Source organism: Lepus europaeus, chromosome 12, assembly GCF_033115175.1.
Source record: "Lepus europaeus isolate LE1 chromosome 12, mLepTim1.pri, whole genome shotgun sequence".
Lineage (NCBI taxonomy): Eukaryota > Metazoa > Chordata > Mammalia > Lagomorpha > Leporidae > Lepus > Lepus europaeus.
In genome coordinates, this window is record NC_084838.1 from 88,696,216 (window position 1) to 88,720,459 (window position 24,244).

The following is a 24,244-nucleotide window of genomic DNA, read 5'->3' on the forward strand; positions in this document are numbered from 1 at the left end:
CTTTAAACAACTCATTTCCACCAAAACAAGGAAAAGGTGGCACTGAGCCCAGGTACCAGGATGACACAATCAGATCTCCACCATTTGAACAGTTTGTGACAACTCACTGCCCAGAGCACAGCTCTGAACATCCCTGGTGGCCACCCTCCAGCCACCTGGCAGGCAGAGCCACTCTCTGATGCAAGGTCAGGCAAGGAGGCCCCCCCACCGCCAGCCCTTTCCTCTCCTGGACCTCTTGTCCAGCAGCTTCTTTCTCAATACCTGAACGCACAAGATCACCTGCTGTGAGCCGACAGAGGTAGGACACCTCCACGCTGCCTATTTATAGAAAGAGCTAACCCGACTCAGGAAAAGCCACCAGCATCTCCTTGGAAACGCCCAAGCTCATGCTCCCTCTGGGATTCTGGTCTGCCAACCCCCACGACTGAGACGCTGCCTTTGAAACCAAAGACAAGTCAGGCCCAGAGGTACTTACGGTTTTCCCCCGGGGATTCCTGCCAGGTTTGGAGGGATGGTGGGGACTCTCATGTGAGGGGGCGGATCAAAGCCAACCTGGAAACAAAAACAAGGCAGGCCTGACTCGATCTGTGCAGAGCAGGCATTCTGGGAACATCAATAAAGGCTTGTCATTAGAAACTCATACACCGGAAATATGAACCAGAACGGTAATGTGTCCTAGCGTTTAAAAAAAAAAAAAAACAGAAGTAACATAAACAGCCCTAAATACTACAAGATACACATCTTCTGGGGGAGGCAAAGAAGTGTGTGATCTATGTGTGTGCTGAGAACCAGCTCCCCACGTCAGGGTGAAGATGTTCTGCTTTGCCTAAGTAAGTAGAGAGAACAATATGTGGTCTAGGGGCTAGCTCAGGCTGCTGTCAGTCAAGCTGCCAAGTGAGACACCAGCATCGCACATCACAGTGCCAGCTGGAGTCCTGGCTGCTCCCTTTGGATCCAGCTCCCTGCTAACAGCCTGGGAAGACAGCAGAGGATGACCCAAGTGCTTCGGTCCCTGTCACCCACATGGGAGACCCAGTTGGAATTCTAGGTTCCTGGCCTCACTCTGGCCAAGCCCCAGCCGTTTCAGCCATTTGAGGAGTGAACCAGCAGATAGAAGATTTTTCTGTCTCTCCCTCTGTCTTTCAAAAAAAGGAAAAAAAGTCCAAGTGATTTCTCAAGTATGGCACCACAGATACCCAGGGCCAGCCTGTTTTTTCTCTCCTGAGGCTGCCTTGATGTGATGAACATTGAAGGTCTCGACCCCCTAAGTGCCAGTAGCTTCCCCTAGTTCTGATCATTAAAAATGTCTTAAATACTGGGTGCTGAAACACAGCCAGATGGAAATAACATGTCATATTAGTCCTCAGCCTAGTGGTGTGACAGTAGTTCACAGTAATGCGTCACATAGTGTACAAGAATTGGAAGACAAACAGCTGGTGAAGGAAATGGAAAGTCTAGTTGCTTGGTTTGGTTCACCCTGTGTGTTTTAAAACACTGCACTGTGACCAATTACAATGTATAAGTATTGCATTTATCACTATCAACACCTGTTTTTTAAATACGTTTTTTTAAAAGCCTCCATATAGCTCCAGGACAAACATCCTGATCTAAGCCAGTGCTCATGGACTCATACACAGATCCCCACCCTCTCCTTTTTCTTCTGGATTCCCGTTTTGTGCACCTTCCTGCCAGTATGTGGGTCCTCAAGCCTATCTTACTCTGACTTCTCTACCCTACAGTGCACAGTCTTTCCCATAAGTACAACACAAGGGAAAAACAATGAACTTTTTTTTTTTTTTTTTTTTGACAGGCAGAGTGGACAGTGAGAGAGAGAGACAGAGAGAAAGGTCTTCCTTTTGCCGTTGGTTCACCCTCCAATGGCCGCCGCGGTAGGCGCGCTGCGGCCGGCGCACCACACTGATCCGATGGCAGGAGCCAGGTGCTTATCCTGGTCTCCCATGGGGTGCAGGGCCCATCCTCCACTGCACTCCCTGGCCACAGCAGAGAGCTGGCCCGGAAGCGGGGCAACCGGGACAGAATCCGGTGCCCCGACCGGGACTAGAACCCGGTGTGCCGGCACCGCAAGGCGGAGGATTAGCCTAGTGAGCCGCGGCGCCGGCCGAAAACAATGAACTTTAATAGGACCTTAAACTATCAGTGGTAATGCTGTTTGAAGAAGCAAAAGGAGAGAATAATCTGCAACATATTTCAAATAGTCAAGAGAAACAGGACTGAGGGTGATAACACAGTCTCTTTACCTGATGCAATCAATGATTACACAATTTTACTCTTCAAATGTGGTTTTGTAACTTCTTGGTCAAAAATTGGGCCAGGTGCACTGTGGCAGAAGGAAGACAAGGGAAGGCCCACCCCTCGGGCCCCCTGTGGTTTCACAGTCTGTCTGTCTTTCCATCTGTTGTCCAGAGAGCACTTCTCAAATGTAAGCCACTTTACGGAGTTTAAAGTATAATACAATACAGGCATGAGAAGAGAAAGCTGTGGCTTCTCAAATATTTTCTCCGAAGGTTTAAAATGAGGAAGGAAAAAAAAAAAAAAAAAAACAGCTCAAGACAACAAATGTAAAAGGCTTCTGTGAGCCACTTGAGTCATTTCATCGCCTTTGAATAAAAAAACCAGCTTTGGTGGGAGAAAACCAGATGTCCCTCAAACTACTGAAGGAGCTAAACACGGCTGTTTTTTCATCCACACAAAAACAGAAAAACAAAAGATGTTTGGGCCCAACTCAACAAAGCAGCATGAGATGTCGGCTTGACAAGGGGACAGCCCAGGCATGAAGCTGCAACACTGGGTGGCTTTGTTCGTAAGGTGTGTGGTGCCACGGCACCTGCCCCTGGAGCATGTGTGCAGCCTGGGCCTGGGCATGCTCAGGGAAGCAAACAGCTGGTCCAACCCACCCATGGCACCCCACAGCAGCCTACCATGGGGGAGCGCCCGTAGGCCACCACAGCGGCCGCGGCGGCTGCAGCACTCATCTGTGGAGACATGTTGTGTAAACTGGCGTAAGCCGCCCCGGGGCTGGTCAGCTCGCCGTTCATGCCAGCATGGGGCACCATCCCGAAGGGAGCAGGGTACGGGCCAGGCACCGCCAGGGGCGTCCTCAAACCGGCTGCTGAAAGGAAACAAAAGCTACGTGTGACTCAAGGGTCCTACTGTGGTGGATCCTGCCCTGAGATTCCAGTGTCATTTGTCAGTGTCATTCATTAGGGAAAAGGAGCAAGAGGAATGGCCTCTGAGAGGGGGAAATCACCTCCAATTTACACACTGGGTCCATTTTCCCCAGGGTCGAATTCACCTCCAGCAAAGACAAGACACCCGGGGACAGGATGCACAACCCACACATTTTCTCATTGGTGTATGTGGCCCCAGAGGGGAACCAGGGGAATTAAGCAGCATTATTGCACCCAATTTACAGAGGGCAAACCAAGCCACAGGCACTAAGTGTTTACCTGACTTAATCTCAAAAGAAGATTTTCTCGATAAAATCCAAGATTTCTCCTTCAGTCCGAACTTTCCATTCCCTGGTACCAATTCCAAATGAAAACCAAATCCTGCATTTATGTAAACCAAAGCAGGGTTTAGGAGGCATATCCTGGTGCCTGTTTTCTTTTGGGCCAGCCTGTTGCTTTCTTCCTTTCCCAGTGAGGAAGACGGAGTTCAAAGTGACAGGTTCATTCATGGGCTACAAGTCTCAGCAAAGCCCTCTCTGCTTCTAAGACAGGAGATACCCAGGAGCCTCTGCAGGATGCACCAAATGCAAAAGCAGCCAGTGCTGTCAGCAGGAATACACATGGGCCAGACACACTGGCTGTTGTAGTTATTATCAGCAAAGTCAGACATTTAATGAGAGCTTGGTAAGGAGCTTCTGTTCAGAATAATTATCAGAAACATTACTGATGTCTCTCCAATTTGGACTTCTTGGAAGACAAAGGAAATCTGAGAGCAAACCACCAGAGACCAACCAGGGTGCCTCTGCACAAGACCAAGGACAAGCATTTCTTACCATTTTCAGACATGGGAATGAAGGTGGCCCTAAGTGCCTTTTCTATTTGTGGGGACACGGCCTCCAGAGATTAACAGACAACAACGAAACCAAGCCAGGAGAGGGAGAAACTAAACCCAGCATAAGAAGAGGCAACGCTCTACCCGCTTGGTTGACAAGGGGCTCCATGGCTGGAGGCTTGCCAAGGCCTGGACGGAGTCCTGGAGTGGCGCTGGTGCCCGGCGTTGGCATGTCGCTCCGTGGCGTCGGCGTGCTGGATTTCAGAACAGGCGTGCTGGCTTTTTCATGCTGGTATCATTAAACAAATTAAATGAGTATTATTTTTAATCCAAGCCATATTACACAATTTATCACAACAGCAGCTGGGACACTGGGCACCTTCTAGCTACTCCCTCGGCCAATTTTCATAAATCCGCACAATGTTGACAGCATTAACTTGTGAGCGGGAAATGTTGACCTTTCCTCTTCCTGCCAGAATTAAAACTCGAACAAGAGACACAAAACATGACCATACTTCTTCCCCCGCAGATTTTATTTTAGAAAGTATTTTCCATCAGGCGTGTGGACTTTGGGTCTGTGCCAAGTCAGGAGGATGACCACCCAAAGAACGGCTCCCAGTGCTTGGAAACATGCATCCTGGCTGCCAGGAATGTCTCTGGGGAAGGCCTCTTTCCTAATCTCACCTTTAGGGAGCCCTGGAATTGGCGCTAATGATCAGAGACAGCAGGGCCGTTGTATGAGAAGCAAACCAGCAGCTCAGAGACCTACAGAGACGATCCCCTCACAGTTAAGTGTCATCCCGCTCTGCCCTACTTGGACCCACCAGGACAAATGAGGGACTCAACAGCAGCCAGAGGACTTCGAGAGGGTCACAGGGCACCTTTTGGGTGCCTCTCAGCCTTTCTCATCCATCAACACACAGCCCATTGAAGATTATTTTATGTTCAAAAAAATCAACAGTCAAAGCAGTTCTATGGGTGACAGCATGGGCCACAGAGATGATAGCTCTCTGGCTGTAGATCTTGGCAAGGTACACAGTCACTCCTCCCCATTACTGAACCAGGATAATGGTGCTACAGCAGCAAGGCTGCTGGTTAGGGAGTATTATCGTGAGAGCTCAGAGATGATGCACTCTACAGAGCCTGCTCATTTAACTGACACATAATGATTGCACACATTTATGGGATGCAGTGTGGCATTGCAGTACAAATATACAGTATGCAAAGATGAAGTCAGGGTGACTGGCATATCTGTGGCCACACAAAAATAGCATTTCTTTGTGTTGAGAACATTCAACATCCTCTATTAGCTAATCTGAATTATTCACTTAATTGTTGCCAACCATAATTATCCCACTGTGCTACGGAACATTAGAAGTTATTCCTCCTACCCAACTGTACCCTTGTATCCTTTAACCATCCCATCCCCCTCTCTCCCCCCACATCCCCATCCTGCTCAGGCTCTGCTAATCACTCTTCTATTGTCTACTTCTTTGAGATCAACTTTTGCTTCCACATGTCAATGACAGCATGTAGTATTTATCCCACAAAGTTGGCTGAATGAATGATTGCACAAACAGGCTCTGATGCACCCCTACCCAGCCCACCCCCAGTTCCAGGCTTTCGCAGGGTATGTTCATCATCATTCTGAGAGTTTTTACTCTCAGGGCAGGATCCACAGGTAAATAATGAGCTTAACAAAACAAGAGCTTCTTAGGACCTAGGACATCTGAACTATTTGCCAATCGAGAAGTAACAGAGACTTTGTGCCAAGGACATATTCCTAGAATAAAGGAGGCAATGACCATACAAGCCTGTCATCCACTCCCATCATGGTATAAAAGAGACAATGGAGAAGGGAAAAGCACACACTGGACGGACAGGAGTAACGGCAAGTAGGAGGACTTCCACTTTTACAGACTTAAAGATGAAAACCTCAAGCGGCAAACCCCCATATTTACATCAGATTCACCTTGTATAAGAAAAGCACACGGGAGAGCAGGCAAGGGTTAGTCCTTGCTACCTACCAAGCTCATTTCTTTGGATTTCAAAGAAGTGGAGCTTCCGGAGGAGGCCGTGGATGCTGGGCTACTTGAGGCATCTTTCTTTAGCAGGCGGTTTTTGTCAATTCCATTTTCCCTGGGTGAATGGGCAGGACTTGCTCGGGGAGAGGAAGGGTCCTCAAGAAGTATCATCAAAAGTTGTCATGAGTTAGCTTATGATAGACAGACATGATCCCGCACACTCTCCACTTCTACACTGATTCTCCAAAGTGGAGGGGAATGCTCAAAGTCCTCCAGTTTGGTGTGTACGACACGCCCAACATTGTGGTTACAGTGAACATGAGGGTGTCAGCAAACACTCCAGGAAGACACCACGCAGAAAACAACCCCACAAGCCATCATGTCCCTCTGCAGGCTCCCAAACTTTCCCTAAAGGGTACTAGAAGGAAAGAAGAGCCAAACACCCACACCAAGAATCTAAGTTGGCTAGGGAAATGGTTTTTATTTTTATTCTTTTTTTAAAAAAGGAGATAAAATCTCATGTCAGTTAGACTGATATAACTTCATACATGAACAATCACAGGCTCTCCACGACTCATTCACTACTTGAATTTTCTCACAATGCTATTCAGTCATTTTATAGATAAAGTTTGATGAAAAGAGTGGTTACCTCATTAGACACATCCACAACTAAGTTGTCATCACTTTTGTCACCATCACTGTCCTGGGAGGGAAAAAGGAATTTTAAAGTCATTTAGCAAAGACTAAGAATGGGTGAGAGATCTAGTTACAATTTGTGCTATACTTTTTGGTAGCAGAGAGGCTAAAATAATTACTTGGGACTTGCCTGTGGGTGGCTTTCACCCCACGCAGGAATTCAGTTACAGTAGGAAGCCTGCTATCCAAAAAGAACCTGCCTGCTCACAGGGCATTGCAAAGTGCAAACAGTTGGCACACTATAAAGGCTCAACAAATGTTTGCAACAGCCAAATCCACCAATAATCTGAAATCACTCATACAATCTGAAACCCATACACCTGTTTTTCCATTTGATTTCAAATTAAGTACATTATTTCTTGACATTGTGTTTTACATGTGTCACACCTCTGAAAACAGCTAGCCAATCTGGTACTCAAAGACAAGCCATAACTGCAAAGACAAATTTATGTAAACCATTTTCCTGTGGGGTTACTAGTTATATTTTAAAAAGAAAGAAAGAAAATTAAAAACAATAAAGCTAGCTGCTGGACAGAATATGGAATCAAGATCTAACCTCATGAGAAGGATAAACCTCTTTGGCAATCAGCTTAGAATAATCTAGGAGAGACAGAAGGGAGATAGATGGCAATATTTGGAGGTCACTCGCATTACTGCAACAGGGTTCTTACTGTCTGTTCATAAAGCCATAAAATCAGAGGAAACTACAAGTTGCACTGAAAAAAATCAGAAAAGCTGTTTGATTTAATGATCTAATGGCTCCTCCATTAAGGATGAAGCAGACTGGAAAAGTTATTTTCCCAGTCAAAAGGTCTTATGTCCTTTAGTGCAAAGCAAAACAACAGGCATACAGAAACATGGGACTTCTCAAGGGGACCAAATTCTTAAGAACTAGGTCCCTTGGGCATGATTTAATGTTTTCTGATATCATGATCAATGAAGAATGTGCAAACAGGGGTGGGTGTTATAGTGCAGCAGGTTTAGCCGCCACATCAGATATCCACGTTCCATGTAGGAGTGCCTGGTTCAAGTTCCAACTACTCTGCATTTCCAATTAAGTTTCCTGTTAATATGCCTGGAAAAGCAACAGGAGATGGCCCAGTATTTAGGTTCCTGCCACTCATGTAGGAGACTTGGGTGGAGCTCCTGGCTCCTGGCTTTGGCCTTGCCCTAGCCTCAGCTGTAATGGGCATTTAGAGAGTAAACCAGTGGATGAAGGACCTTGCCCTCTCACCTCAATGCCCACCCTCTGTCACTCTGCCTTTCAAATAATAAATCTTTCTTAAAAAGATTGACTACTTGATTTAAAAGGCACAGTGACAAAGAAACATGGAGAGGCAGAGAAAGAGAGGTCTTTTTCACCTGCTGGTTCACTCCCCAGATGATCACAACAGTCAGGTCTGGGCCAGGCCAAAGCCAGGAGTCAAAAGCTCCATCCCGGTCTCCACACGGGTGGCAAGGGCCCAGGTCCTTGGGCCTCCTTCCCATGCCTTCTTGGACACATTAGCAGGGAGCAGGATCACAGCTGAGACTCAACCTGAACTTCTATATGAGTTTCCAGCATCACTGATTAACCTGCTGCACCAAAACGCCAGCCCCCAAAACAAATCTTTGTTAGAAAAGTAATTAGAACATACAAATATTGGTATTATTCACATACATTGGCCTTCTGTGGGCCCGCAAATCCAGACTAGAAAGTTTATCCTGAACTCTAAATTCAAGTCATAAACATCTTTTTGTAACTATATACAGAGTACTACATATGTGAGACCCAATCTACTTTCTTTAATACTGTTAAAAGATATACTTCAGGGACCGGCGCTGTGTTGCAGCAGATTAAACACTGCCTGCAGCACCGGTATCCCATGTGGGTGCCTGTTTGAGTCCTGGCTACTCCACTTCTGATTCAGTTCCCTGCTAATGTGCCTGGGAAAGCAGCTGAGGAGGGCTCAAGTTCTTGGGCCCCTGTACTCATGCAGGAGACCTGGATAAAGCTCCTGGCTTCAGCCTGGCCCAGCCCCAGTTGATGTGGCCATTTTGGGCATGAACCAACGGATGGAAGATCTCACTCTCTGTCTCTCCCTCCTTCTCTGTAACCTTGCCTTTCAAATAAATAAATAAATCTTTAGGGGAAAAAATATACTTTAGTCATTGTTAGACACTAGCAATTCACTAGTAACAACATAAAATTACAACCAATGAGGAAGCCTGAGGAAGCCAAAATTCCATTTGAAACAAATAGTTTTATGTAATAAAGAAGAAAATCTGTTTTCTTTCAAAAAAGCACAAATGCTCTCAGGTGATAGGGGTGGTAGCGTAACAATATAAACAAAGGATTTCCTTTCAGGAAAGAAAAAAAGTAAAAATATTACCACAGTCTGTATAGACTAAACTGGCAAAAAAGTAATCAACAATACTTTGTTACAATGGAACCCTGAATTGAGTCTTAAGTCTTCTCTAAATTAAATCTTAGCTGTGCACTGGACAATTGTGCAGTTATCTCCCAACATCGAAGATCTAAGGAATAAGGCTTGTGTCCAAGTTTCTCCAACATACTCAAAATACATAGTCCCCAATCGGTTATGCAATTTGACAGACCTGGTACAAGCAAGTTATAAAATCATAGGCCAACTATGGATTTCAGATTGTTCACTGCTAAATAACCTAGGATACACATGAACTTCAAGGAGAACAATTTAGAACTGTGTTGTCAGTAAATTCCCAAATTGCTGCATGCCATGGACTTGCTCATGAGCATTTAATCTTACAAATGAAAGTACGTGCATAGGACATCAGCTCTGGGCAACAGACAGGAAGGATATGTGCTAAAAAGGCTTAGGTTGGGGTGAGGAGAACAAACAACTTAGCTTTTTTTAGTATGACACTAAACCATCACACAAAGCGCGGGCTAATTTCAGTATCTCTGGCAAAATTCTGATTCTCTGGGATCAAGAACAGCAGCATGGGAGCTGCCATTTTGCCTGGTGAAACATGCTTCTTAGGGCACTCCCATCCCACAGTGGAGTACCTGGGGCTGATCCCCACCTCTGGTTCCTGACTCCAGCGGTGGAGTTTGAGGCCATCCAGTGTGGTTGAAGGTCTGTGGGCCCCTCAGATTTAGGTAGAATGTCCCTCACAAACAGGCTGTCAGCTGTGCCTGTAAAGCTTGTTTCCAGACTAGCTGGCATCTCGCTCACTAATAGCTTCTTGTGCTGCATGTACGATCCTGTGGTTTTAAATCATGCCTTCTAGGCCGGCGCTGTGGCACAGCGGGTAAAAGCCCCGGCCCGAAGCGCTGGCATCCTATATGGGCACCGGTGCTAGTCCCAGCTGCTCCTTTTCCAATCCAGCTTTCTGCTATGGCCTGGGAAAGCAGTGGAAGATGGCCTAAGTCCTTGGGCCCCTGCATCCCATGGGAGACCTGGAAGAAGCTCCTGGCCCCTGGCTTTGGACTGGTGCAGATCCGGCCGTTGCAGCCATCTGAGGAGTGAACTAGCGGATGGAAGACCTCTCTCTCTGTCTCTATCTCTCTCTGTAACTCTTTCAAATAAATAAAATAAATATTTTTTAAAAATAAATAAAATAAATCATGCTTTCAAGTTAGTTGCAATCTCCCACCCAGAGCTAGCAGAGGGAGGGAGCTGAGCCCCTAATGAGATGGGCTGTCTCCAAGAGATACCCCACCATATCCAGAGCCCAAAGTCAATTAACATACCATATGTAAAACCCCTGTCCAATGGGCACCCTCATAGAATGACCCAGTGAAAACAGAAATATCTTAAAAACCCTGGGCACTTCCTGAAAGCCACTGTCACGTTTGGGCACTCTGCCTGCTCTCCTCTTGGACCAGATGCTTTTTCTGTCGCCTATCAATCAAATAAAATTATCTGCTTCTTTGCATACTGTTTCTCGGCTTTCTATTTCTATACTAAGCTGAGGAAAAGAACCCACGAAACTCATTCTGGCAACAGCCCTCCCCTCCAGGACTGCTAACAGGGTTCCTTCCACCCAAATGGGAGACCTGGATGGAGTCCCCAGCCTTGTGGGCATCCGGGGAATGAACCAGCAGATAGGACACCTCTCTCTCTCCATCTCTGCCTCCCTTTTCCCTCCACTCCTCCATCACTATCAATCACTGTCTCTCAAATAACTAATTAAGAAAAGAAAAAAATCTTAGCATGGATTCAATCTTAGCATGGATTTTGGGGCAGGGCTGCCTCCAGGCTCTACTAACTATGACCTACCACAAGTCACTTAGAAGCTCCATGCAACAGTATAGAAATGATGGTGTCAAACTCATCAGGCTATCTTAAGAGTTAAATGGAACAACTCATATAGAAGCACAAGTACCTGGCACTGACTCGAGTTGTTGATGGAAAAAATGTTACCTGCTGTTAGTCATGGGCTTGAATGAGCCCACAGAAGACAGAGACCTCATATTTAGCTGTCCACACTACATGCATAGTTGTTACCTCTACTACTGCTTGGTAGATACCTCTTCTTCCACGGGCAACAGGCAAGTGGCCCAATTCAGCATTCTACTTAGATATTGATTCTTTTTTTTTTCCTTTTTAGAATTTATTTATATATTTGAAAGGCAAAGGTACAGAGAAAAAGAGACAGAGAGAGAGAATCTTCCATCCACTGGCTCACTCCCAAAACAGTTGCAATAACCAGGCGGGGCTGGACCAGACTGAAGCCAGGAGCCAGGAGCTTCTTCTGGGTCTCCCAAATAGGTGGCAGGGGCCCAAGGACGTGGGCCATCTTCTGCTGCTTTTCCCAGGCCATTAGCAGTGAGCTAGAAGGCAAGTGGAGCAGCAGGGATTAAACTGGTGCCCATATGGGATGCTGGTGCTGCAGGTGGTGGCTTAACCTGCTGCACCATAGCACGAGCTTCTCAGATACTGCTCCTAAGAGTGCAACTTCCTGAAACCCTCAGGCCCACACAAACCAGTTCTAAGTCATATCCAGCTACAATGAGACTAGAGCCATGAGCATTTGGCTTGGGTCGCTCTCCTTCTGAATGTGGTTTCAACTGGATCTGTCAAGAGTCCTTACTCCATCACCACTCGAGTGGCCTCATCTGCAGGGACAGAACTGGATACCTCTGCCTGAAGTGCTCTCTGTGGAACAAGATAAACTCTACCCATAAGATGAGCCTGGACATAGTTTTAGAATTACGGACAGCAAAAAGGCCATTTTATGTTAGCAGTATTGGCTGCTACACTTGCAGTGCCCATGCTTCAAAAACTGAGAATTCAAAGATAACGGGGTGGGCTCTTCTGGGAGCAGGCCCTGTGTGGCTGCACAGCCCATGAAGCTGACGGTGCATTTTCATAGCCCCTCCGATGAGTCCCTAAGGCAGAAAGTGTGAAATGCAATACTAAGCCCAGAAGAAGCATAACTTAGAGTCCTAAAGGGAACTAACAGCCTACAATATTACAGCCTATCCCCTTTAACATATTACTTTAAGGGATGTGGAATTATCACCAAGATCGCAGAGTACACTTGGACACATGAAGGTGAGCCTTAAGCAAACAATGTCTATTTCAGGTCCTTTACTTACATAGTGGCTGGAGTCCTTATCATCCACCTTCCTTTTTTTGATGTCATTGGAAAATTCAGGTCCATTTCTGCGTTTATCTGTGCCTCTTAGACCGTCTGGGACCAAGAGGGAATTACTCTGCAAGACAAAAAAAAATTAATCAGATTTCTTCCCCAGGCTTCTTTGTACACATGAAAACCCCACCTGGATGTTGAGTACTGTTTTAGAAAGGTGATCTCTCCACAGCCTTTCATTCCACCTAATTCATCTCATCTAAAGGCTTTGATGGCAAACGTTTAAAGAGCTTTACACACTTAAAAGGGGGACTCTGACTTTGCAATCGAACCGTCCAAACCCTGATGGATGCTTCAGGCCCTATTTGCTTTGGCCCTATTTACCACTGGCGAAAGAGGAACCTGCCGTGTGTTTGCAGGTGTGTTTTTTTTCCTTCCACTTGCAACTTCCTGGTCAGAAATGTGGACAGCCAAGGAGCCAATCTTGCGATTACTCTAATAGACATATTCTGCAGCTTTAAGAATCGATGGGAACCACTCTAAACAGTCACAGAGGAAGCAGGTGGGATTAGCAGCATGGCTCCCTAATAGGCAAATCACATTTTTCCACAGCAACAATGAAAGAACTCTTTTGAATTCTTTTAATTTATTGTTGAAAATCAGATTTGGTGTTCCTCGCCAAAAGCACTGAAATTTAAGACCCAAAGCGGGAATTTCAGCCAGAGAATCTTCAACAGTCAGGCCAGCTCCCACACACAAAAGCAGGAACAAGGACTAATCTTTTCCTCCAACTACACAGGATACTTTCATTCGCATATGCCCAGTACAAACTGCTGACCCAAAGAAAACAGGCATTTTAGATATTTTGGGGTCACATGACATGATCTGACATCCCTTCAATTCCCATCTCCCCTCAGGCTAAAGCATCAGAACATGTTACAATGAGTTCTTTTAAGTGCAGGATTAGCATATGCAAGGGGGCAATTTGTTCAGTGATGTGTTACTGCCTTGAACAATGCTGAATGAGTTGTGCGAAAACCTCCTTTCACAAAGCCCAGATAACCCCAATTTCTGAGAGATATTTGAGAACTAAGGGGGGTATCCAAGGCCAACAGACAATTAGGCTATCTTTCTCTGCCACAATTCAAACTAGAAGGGTTGGGGAAGATCTTTAAGCTAGGCCACACTGAATGCAACAGGCAGCCAGTATTTTATAGCACAGTTTTTAAGGCCATGGGCTTTCGTTCCCAAACAACCAAGTGGCTGGCTCTCACATGGGGAGTTTTCTCAGCCCAACTACCCGCAGGAAGAAATGAAAACTGGGGACCATAAGACAAACTAAGCCTCTTGGCCCACTGCAGGGGCTGGCTCTAAAGCAAGCTGAGGTCTTTTCTTCATGACTGTTCAAGCTACACAAATGCCAGGAGGCTTAGATAAAGGAAGGTGGAGGGACCCAAACAATTCAAGACAGAGAAGCTCAAAGTAATCATCACCACAGTGTTTGGGGCAGAAAGGTGAGCTGGCTGGATCCTTGAAATAATGTATGCTAAAAACTAACCTCTCCAAGCCAGACCATATGGCCTGACAAAGGGTGGGAGGGAATTAATACAACAACGCCTGCAAAGTGCTAACAGCCCACACTCTGACAGCTGAGCTGGGCCTGGGAACAGCAGTTTGCTCACATAGGTGAGTGGTATTTAAATACACCTGTCTCTGTTCTAGATTATTTTAGCCCTAGGTTGTCGCCTCCGGACTGCACAGGTGCACCAAGGCAGCAGGGCTGCATCTTCCTCAACATTACATCTGCTCCAGCGCCTGGGAACACGTGGCCAGAGTCTCTGTCCGCTGGTGATTTCAGAGTGAGAGTCTGCACACACCCACCTTCATCACCCTCCTGCTGTAATTAGCACTGGGCATCCAAACCACTCAGCCGTTCCAAGGCAGCTTTCTAATGTCTTACTTTTTTATTTTTTAATGATGTCAAGGGGGTATTGTGAATGTGAAAGTGAACTACACTTCTGTTAGCAACAGTAACATTTCTGCAGCCAGACCTTCCAGACTGTCACGCTCTGAGGCCTGCGCTTCTCCAGAAGCCACTACTGTAATTTCTGCTTGAGCAGATTAAATGAGGCCTGTAATCTGAATAGGTTTTGAAAAGCTCTGAAACTTCCTCTAAATTTAGACGGGGCTGGTAATTAGCACCCCCTGCTTATATGAAAATTGGCCCCACTGAACTGGCAGACTTCAACAAGTTACAAAACAAGATGTCTCATACCTTTGATGCTGCACACACAGTCTGTTCAAAACAAGGCCATAAAGAGTGTAGGCTACAAAGGCCTGAAGCGCTGCAGTCAGACCCAGGCGATCCCGGGTTCCTGCTGCTGCTCGAAGCCTGGCTACAGAAAAGGTCGTCCCATCAAAAATGGATGGCTTCCTCTTAGCCTTGTGCCCAGAAACCCAGCTTTCGGCATAACTGCCCCTGCCTTCTTCCATCCAGCCAGACACTGCTTTCATTGTTGCTCTTCATCTCAGCCAGTTGTTCCACCTCATGAGCTTTGCTGGATGCCATGGCAACCATTTGGCTTTTCAACTCCAGCCTGGGGAACCCGTAACTATGTGGTTCTCTCCATTTGTCCTCCAGAAACCCAAAAGTGACATCGCAGGTGCTGCTGCACGTCTCTCCCTCATGCTGTGTGTTTTTCTCATGCCTCATTGACTGGTTTTTCAGTGGTCCAAGGGTGGAAGACCAGGGTACTTCAAAGTTAGTGGAAAATCAAATTCAAATATGTTTATTTTGTCACAAAAAACACTTGAAATCCATGCACAGCAAGGGTTGTCAAAAAGTGTATGGAAAATGGGCTCTAGGAAAAAATGGAATGGTTTTCAAATTTTTTTTACAGCCCAAAAAAAAAAAAAAAAACAAAAAAAAAACTAAAGTAAACTTCTCTTAATTCCGTTTTCCCACAAACTTTGTGAAGTATCCTCATACAGTCGTGTTGATGGTCATAACCCGTCACCAAGAGAATCCACCTGAGTACTGACTAAATACCCATTTGCTCCTTCAAAATTTAGGATTCTAAGTTATGACTACAAATGCAACATTTAAGAGAGTGTTTGCAAAAGAATGCAAGGGAGTTGCTTGGCTTGAAGTTATTCACAGAGTCAGTCAAGCATTCCAATCACAAGATAATCAGACTCAAACCTGCGAAGAGGCCAGAGCAACCTTTACAAGATTAATTCCTTGCTCATCCATCTCACCATCCCCCTAGTGTATCTGGAGGACTTTACTTGGAAAGGGGGGATGGGAGATAAGTCTGCCCAATGTGCACAGGCCCTTTCCACCACCTGCAGATTCCTAGTATCCAAGTGCCTCCATTCCCGGAAGGGTGATTTTCAAGCTGTTTCTGTAGCAGAGTTCTGATACCCAAACATGCATTACTTAAAACCTATACTGGCTCTTTGGCTCTTTTACTGTTGCACTTGAAATTTATTTATTATTATAACTCATTTATTCTAATGTGGCATAATGCCTAATCATTTTCTCTGATGACCCTTTCTAACCAACAGTCACAAATACAGTTCCTTGATTTATATCAATGTATGCCTCATATACTAAGGAATGCAAATATAGAATTAAAAAAAAATATATTTGTGATGGGCATTTGACCTAGCTTAAGATGCCTGTACCCATATTGGAGTACGTGGGTTTGACATCTGGTTCTGTTATTGACTCAAGTTTCCTGTTAATGCAGACGTGGGGAGGCAGCAGGTGATGGCTCAAATAATCAGGATCCTGCCACTCACGTGGGAGATCTGGATTGAGTTCCTATCTCCCAGCTTTTGTCAGGCCCACAGCCACTGAGGTCATCTAGGGAGTTAACAAGCAGACGGGAATTCTTTCTCTGACTCTCAACTAAATAAATAAATGACAAAACAAAAAAGTGAACATTTTACAACTCATTTTTTAAAAACATTAGATGACAATTAGTGGGTTTTTTTTTATATTTATTTATTTATTCAACTGAAAGGCACAGAGATAGAGACAAATATCTGCCAATCTATAGTTAACTCCCCAACTGCACAGACAGGTTGAAGCCAGGAGCCTGGAACTCCATGCAGGTCTTCCACACAGGTGGCAGGGACTGGGCACCTGGGTCATCATCCACTTCCCAGGCACACAGCAGGAAGCTGGATGGGAAGTGCAGCAGTGGCTTCAAAAGCATCCCAGGTGGCGGCTAACCAGCTATAGCACAATGCCTACCCCTACCTATTTTAAAATGAATTCAGAACAGTCCCAAATTCCTGCTTTTCCACTCAAGAATCCCCCATGCAAAAGGCAAGACTAACACAGAAAAAGACCTCAGCCGAGAGGGCAAAGCAGCCAAAGGACAGAAAGCACCAGTTTCACATGATGCCAATCACTGCAGGCCATCTTCCAGACTTGTGTGCCACTAAACACATCTCTTTCCAGAATCCATTTTAATCTACCAAGCAGCATTCGTCAAATAGAATTCATTTTTTCAAATATTTATTTGTCAAATAAATATTTAATCATGAATCAGCTTCTAATCAAATGGGAACCAGCGTTACCACACTAACTTGTAGCCTCAAATTCCAGCCTAGGAACTCAATGTTTTATTTCACCTTGCAGCTGGTAAAATTTAAGTATCTGCCAGGATTTTCCAGACACTATAAATACTGGGCAAACTTCTATTACAAATGTCCTGAGGCCTGGGATTTCCAGACTGTATATAAGTATTGCTTTGTTTTGAATTTCTGTTAAGAAATAAAATCATCTTATTTACCTTATGTCTTCTACAGGAATTCAAAATAGGAGTTACACAGCCCACGGGGGGTATTGCAAACCTGAGCAAATCAAGATCTGAAAAGACACTGTTTTCAAAACAAACTGAAATTCTAAAGCCATAATGATTTTCTACACCTTACGTGCTGCACACAATTACAGACAGGTTGAAGCCAGGAGCCTGAAGCTCCATGCAGGTCTTCCACACAGGTGGCAGGGACTGGGCACCTGGGCCATCATCCACTTCCCAGGCACACAGCAGGAAGCTGGATGGGAAGTGCAGCAGTGGCTTCAAAAGCATCCCAAGTGGCGGCTAACCAGCTATAGCACAATGCCTACCCCTACCTATTTTAAAATGAATTCAGAACAGTCCCAAATTCCTGCTTTTCCACTCAAGAATCCCCCATGCAAAAGGCAAGACTAACACAGAAAAAGACCTCAGCCGAGAGGGCAATGTAAAATGATAAAGGGAGAGGTGTATCTCGAAACAGAAGAAATGATCCCCTAGAATGCTAAATACAAGAAGCAGAAAGAGGGTCCAAAACTTGGCACAATTGGCTTGACTTTCCCTCCATTTCTATGCAGAAAATATACTACATGATTAGAAAAGGAGCAAGAACAGAGAACACGCTCCATAGCAAGCAGGGAGCTCCTGCACTCTAGAAATGCTGGAATTAATTGAGAACATCCAATCTTCACTGGCAACAGGCATCAATGAGGGGCCTGCAAAAAGCTTGTGGAAAATGGAATTAAAAGACATGTTTATTTTGATGTAAAAAAATTCTGAAATCCATGCATAGTTTTTTTTCATGACATTATTTTCCATGAAATTTTTGAAGACTTCACATATGCATGGATTTCAAATTATTTTTGTACCAGAATAAACTCATCTTTTAATTCCATTTTCCATAAACTTTCTGAAAGGCTTGTGTATTTGCTTCCTAGGATTCCTGTCTGCCTGCACTAGCAGTGGTGACCAAACAGAATGGCTGATGGTGAGCAGGACTGCAAGTTGAAAGGAAAATTGGCTGACCTTCTAATAGAGCAACCTGTGTGTGCTCTCCTGAGCAATCAGATCCAGGACTCTTCCGTAACGGTGTTTTATATGACACAAAAGCTTTCTTGGCTATAGTGTAATGGATGCAAGTTAACTAAATAATTGGCAAAATGTTGGAACTAATGGGTAGAAGAGATCAAGAGATTCTCTTAATATAAACAAAAATAAACATCCTAACCTAGTTATGAAACTATACCTCCATATAAGAACTTACAAGGCAAGAAGTATCAATCTATTGAAGCATAGAGAGCTTCCAGCAGTGTCGAAAGAAAACATCTGGATTTGGACTTAGGTAACTTTGATCCTAACCATTCTGGACAATGATGTGTCAGTTTCACACTCTGAAATGAAGAAGCAAAGACTCAGCTGCTTCAGTAAGGATGCATCACAACCTTAATGGTCTTGTTCCAAGAGGTGAGACTTTGGAAAGCAACTCCGGAAACTAGGAAAGAAACCAAGCAGAAGGAAGGCATCGTTCTGCTCAGTCAGTGCTACTGAACACCAGTTGAAGGAGCCTTCATGTGTCCAGAGACTGGAGCAATGCTTCTGCCAACAAGTCTAAACCTTGAAACCACCTGCAGTAAATCTGAAAGGTAAACCCACTCATGGGTACAGCGGAAGGGAGACAGGTTTCCCTAATGTGAAAATAATGCACATTATTCAGATAGATTTCCTTAGCTGCATGCTGATTCCCCTTGGGAACTTTCTCCTCCCAGCAGGAAAAGTGTTTGTGTCAGAGGTACAGATTGGAAACTCATGACACCTCATTTATCCTCTGTTACACTAAGGCAGTGGGAACCTAATTTGCTAGCACACTCTACACTGACAATTAACTTCTCGGTGAACATTAAAACAATTAGGTAATGATGCACCCTGTCACATCTGTGTGCCTTCACCTACACCTGGTACCAATTAAGCCATCACTCAGTGCTATACTTTGTTGCTGCAGTCCCATTGGTCATTTCCACAAGTTGGCCCAATGTTTCAACAAATGCATTTTTTTTAGACCAGGAAACTAATGAGATCCCCACTGATTAATGCTATGGAGAGTGGAAATGTGTCCACATAACAATCACATTCCACCTCAGAGCCATGACCATGCAGTGGGCCTAAGGTGTCCTTCTATGTTTCATAGTTTAAGTGCAGAATATAGGACAGAACCAACGTGTCCCCACAGCTTGACCTAGAAACTTGGCACTGCAGAATCCAAGTACAGGACTCATGGAAAGGAAGAGAGCCAGAGAATACTGAGGCTGGACGGAGTATTAAACTACTTGCTGCTTCCGTCATCATTCGCTCATCCCTGGCCTGCCCTTTTCTGGCTTATACAAGTAAAAACTCTGGATCAATAGTATAATTATTTTGCAATATCTTCATGATACCATCCTTCCCCAACTCAAGATCTGGTCACAGCAAGAATCACACCTGTGTATCAAACGAGCATGTTTCGTAGGAGCTACTGTGCCATTTCTGTGCCTTAGTTCTACAGCTCCTGATGAGACGCTTTCTAGTGATAAGGCAAGAAAAGGCCCTGGCAGAGACAAGCATTAGGCCAGGACTTGACTGTGAGTTGTTCAGCTTATGTACACACCTGCTCATCTGAAAGGTGGACACACAGGGTTCATTGCCTATCCGTTCCAGACAGGGAACAACAGAAATGATGACAGGGCCAAAAGGAAAAAGAGTAAAATCTGCTCAAGATCGTGGTGGCATGAAGTGTCCAAATTACAGAACACAATCTTAGCCTAAAATAAATTTTGGGGTCACTGCTGTGGCATAGGGGGCTAATCCTTTGCCTAAGGCGCCGGAGTCCCATATGGTCACCGGTTCAAGTCCCGCCTTCTTCTCTTCCAATCCAGCTCTCTGCTATGGCCCAGAAAAAGCAGTGGAGGATGGCCCAAGTGCTTGGGCCCCTGTACCCACATGGGACATAGGGAAGAAGCTCCTGGCTCCTGTCTTCGGATCAGTTCAGCTCCAGTCATTGTGGTGTTCTGGGGAGTGAACCAGCAGATGGAAGCTCTCTCTGTCTCTCCCTCTCAAATAAATAAACTTCTCCCACCAAAATGTTTGTTTATTTATCCCCCTTTTGTTTAAGAGTAGAGTGGCCATTTTTACACTGTAATCTCCATGAGATAGAACTTGAATGTTTCTCGAGGTGCACGCAGACCACAGTGCCCCCCCGAGCAGTCACTGCATCCACAGTAGCAGACACATCCACTTGGTACACACCACCAGATAATACAGAAACCACTGGGATTTCGAATCTTATGGCATCGACACCAGGTTTCCCAAGAGGACCTATTTTTTAAGCACAGTCCTACATTCTGCCAAAAGGAAAACCTGCTGAAGTGACTGTTTAGGAAAACGTCAGTGTTTTTCACTAAGCCTACAAATTGCAATTTTAGGTGACTCATTTGTGCTTTAGCCTCTATTTCCAGGCAATCTCTTGACACATCAGGCCAAGTTTAACTCATAAATATGTAAGCAACAGCAGCTCCTCCCTGTCCCTGTTGAAAGAGTGATCTAGTGAGTAAGAGGCCGGCAGCAGTGTCAGGGCCCTGATGTACTCAAAACTGTCAGAAACTGCCAATGCAGCACAAGGCCCCTCACTCACACAACTCCCTTCTGAAATCCGTATTTGAACACTGCAGAGGAAACCACAGGGTGCTGCGTTGAGCATGACTAGCAACGCAGTTGTCACCTTGCTACTCCAAGGGCAGAAGGCATTCCTGAAGCATCTGCTAATGCTGTGTCTGCTCCCCTCCCCTCTGAGTCTCCCAAACCTCTCCCTGTGAGGCCCACACTGCCATCCCCATTTATGGGGACCAGGAAAGTACAAAAGGATGAGAAAACCTTGCCTATGCAGACAGCATCACACTTGGGTCTGCCTTTGTCCAAAATCCATGTTCTACCACCTCCCTAACTCACTGCCCAAGTACTATCACAGTCGCAAAAGGGCCTCTGCTAATGACTGTGACAGCTAAAGTTTTATTCAGCAAAGGATCAACAGTATTCTCCAAAGCAAGTCTCATGTCTTTTCTCCTTTTTGCCCTCATGTTTAGTGTTTTGAGAACACTGAAGGATCTGACCCTAACTCTGCCAACTAACTAGTCAAGGAGAACAGCTAAAGAAAAGGGAAACAAAGAAACCACCTTGTATTGAAGCGACAGATGGTTGTCACAAGCACCCTGAAGTAAACTTTAAATGTGAGCCCTTGGTCATCTATAGAAGATGATCACGAAGTTCCAACAAAGTTCCTCAGTCATGATCTAAATCTCAACCTTTGTTAACTATGTGACAAACCAGAGGCATCCGGCCCCCTTGAGTGTGTTATTTCATTAATAAAATGAGTGTTGCACACAGAATCTGTAAGGTGGATGAATGGTGCTCAGACTTCTCTGGACCAGGAAGCTTTCTGAGCATCTGATGAATTATAAGCCCTCTGCAGAGTCATGCAAAGGGGCACAGACTCACAACACTCCACATACAACTGCAGAGCTCAGGCATGAATGCTGTCTAGGTCCACACACCATCTGCTCTGGAGTCTCCCTCCTTTTCCAAACAATGATCATATGGGCTTGGTATTCCAGGGTTTAACAGTCGAGAAATATTTAATTATGACATTAAAAGGAATCATTGCAAAATAGCAGCAAGTACACACAGTGCCTCAAAGAGTGCTTGGAACACAGTATTCAACAAATTCTTTGTTAAATGAGCCCAAGTAGTAAAACACATGTTCTACGATATTTTTTAAAAGCCATCCAACTCTGCCAATTCTCTAATTCCTAGTCTTTGAAGCAGATGTATTTAAATTATATTCCCTTCAACCAATTTTTAATGTATATTATCTTTAAATTGATTGAACATCTAGTTTTTATTACTACTGTATGCTCCTGAATAAATAATGACTTTCCTATGGTTATTTCATATTTATTTGCTCAACAGCTATACTTCCAAAAGTAGGCATTAAAAAAAAAATCTAACTATATCAAATACATTAAATTTGTTCCCTTTGTATTGAGAATTAGAAACCAGTCAAACTGTAATCTAAAACAATAAGCATCTCTCCTCCCCCCAGTCAGGGGCAGGCTTTTGGCACAACAGTGAAGACAAGGCTTAGAATAGCCACATCTCATATCTGAGTGACTGGGACTCCAGCTGTGCTTCCATTCCTAGCTTCCTGCTATGTGCATCATTGGAAGCAGTGAGCTTTGGTTCAAATAATTGGGTCCACACCACCCACTTGGGAGACCCACATTGAGTTCCCAGCTCCTGCTGTCATGGGAGTGAATTAGAGGGTGGAAGATCATTCTCTGCCTTTCAAATACATTAAAAAAATACATACATTCCAAAAATTTTTTAAAAGTAATTAAAAAACAAACCTAGTTTGTTACTAGTTATCATTCATCCCTTTCAGAAATAACAAATTTTGCGGTTGTATTTTCATTTCTAGGTTTTTCATGAAGACTACTTTATTTAGAGCCATATTTTCCTACCATAAAAATCTTAAACCAGCACACTGAATAGTGTTGTTACTACGAATAAAGATGAGCTACCTATCTACTAGTTTTAGGCTTACAGATTAAAAACCCATATGCACCCCACATTCCCTCTGAACTACGTAAGTCTGATTTTGGTTTCCAACATAAATGTATTTAATATAGAGAGAAAAGCAGGAAAAAAATAACCCTAGTATCTTGGTCTTGTTGGTGGCCAAGGTTGTGAATTTGGTCCAAGGATGCCTTCAGAGTCACAGAGACACTCAGCCATCTCTGAGAGATTTTCTTCCTCAGTTTCAACCCAAACAACACATAACAACAGACTGAACACAGATGCTGGTTTGAATCCAGCCATCCTCTTTTAAGCCAGGCATTAACGATGTGCAAATATGCAAGGCAATGCTGCTCTTCCCATTAAAATCATGCTACTTTTCATTAATAATGTTATTTATGTAAACACAAGTGAAGTACCTCTTTTTCTATTTTGATTTTAAAATGTGTCTTACCCAGTAATTATTAAAATAAACAAGTTCTTTGGGATCCTCAATAATTTTAATTCAAAGGTAGAAAGGGTTCCGAGGCCACAATATCTGAAAACCACTGGCCTGTAGCAACTGCCCGTGAGCTTTCATAGGTAAGAAAAAACAATGCAGAGCAATCAATGGACTCCTTCTGCCAAGTAAGACTGGCCTTCACAATCTAAACCATCTTATTAGATAGATGAGGACTATCATAGTGTAGGCCCTAATAGTACACATCATCTCATTACCCACTGCTTCCTTCATATTCAGTTTCATACTTAGTCTGAAAAGCTACTTAATTTTATATAACTACAGCAAAATCCCACTTATGTGGACAGTGCACAATTTAATTCCTCTCTACAGACTTAGTTATAAATGTTTAGGCTCCAATTAATGTAGTTTTCCCATTTTATATTATCATTACCCTAGAGTTTTCTGCAGTAATTAGGCAGGAAATACAGTACACATACTTAAAACCCACTGAAAAGATCATTAGAATTTGTCAAAAATTTGATAGGAAAAAAGGATGCACAGCAGTCATATGCATAAGTCAGCATTTATTTTATATTTCTAAAGATTGGTTTATGTAATGCATCCACATTTGGAATGGAAAGTTCATCGACTGTGAACTCTAACATGAGGATTTAAAAATAATCCTCAGCTGCCTGAAATCCAAGAACTATCAGGGACAGCATTGTGGTGCAGTGGGTTACACTGCCTCATGCAACACTAGCATCCCATATGAGCACCGGTTCGAGTCCCAGCTGTTCCACTTCCAATCAAGCTCTCTGCTAAGTGATCAAACTATGTGCCTGGGAAAGCAGCAGCAGATGACCCAAGTGCCTGGGCCCCTGCCACACATGTAGGAGACCTAGATGGAATTCCAGGATCCTGACTTCCGTCTGGCCCAGCAGAGGCCATCACAGCCATTTGGAGAGTGAACCAGTGGATGGAAGAACTTTCTCCTTTGTGTCTCTCCCTCTCTCTCTGTAACTTTGCCTTTCAAAAAAATAGGTAAAATAAAAAAAAAAAAAAATCAAGATCTTGTATTTTAAGGGTAAAAC

The 24,244-nt window shown here is 44.3% G+C and overlaps 1 protein-coding gene across 13 annotated transcripts in view; it reads right to left on the reverse strand.

Moving 5' to 3' along the window:
- The window catches only part of TLE1 (TLE family member 1, transcriptional corepressor), a 98,883-nt gene that overhangs the window by 24,634 nt on the left and 50,005 nt on the right, over nucleotides 1–24,244 (reverse strand). For 5 of the 13 annotated variants that reach the window (XM_062208468.1, XM_062208473.1, XM_062208466.1 and 2 more), the window contains 7 exons: nucleotides 12,307–12,423; nucleotides 6,694–6,747; nucleotides 6,048–6,200; nucleotides 4,165–4,309; nucleotides 3,468–3,569; nucleotides 2,940–3,130; nucleotides 476–552 (listed from right to left, as the gene is read on the reverse strand). In XM_062208468.1, coding sequence (XP_062064452.1) covers nucleotides 476–552; nucleotides 2,940–3,130; nucleotides 3,468–3,569; nucleotides 4,165–4,309; nucleotides 6,048–6,200; nucleotides 6,694–6,747; nucleotides 12,307–12,423 — 839 coding nt within the window. The remainder of the gene's footprint in view (nucleotides 1–475; nucleotides 553–2,939; nucleotides 3,131–3,467; nucleotides 3,570–4,164; nucleotides 4,310–6,047; nucleotides 6,201–6,693; nucleotides 6,748–12,306; nucleotides 12,424–24,244) is intronic. The other 8 variants (XM_062208472.1, XM_062208474.1, XM_062208469.1 and 5 more) reach the window with 3 other exon arrangements.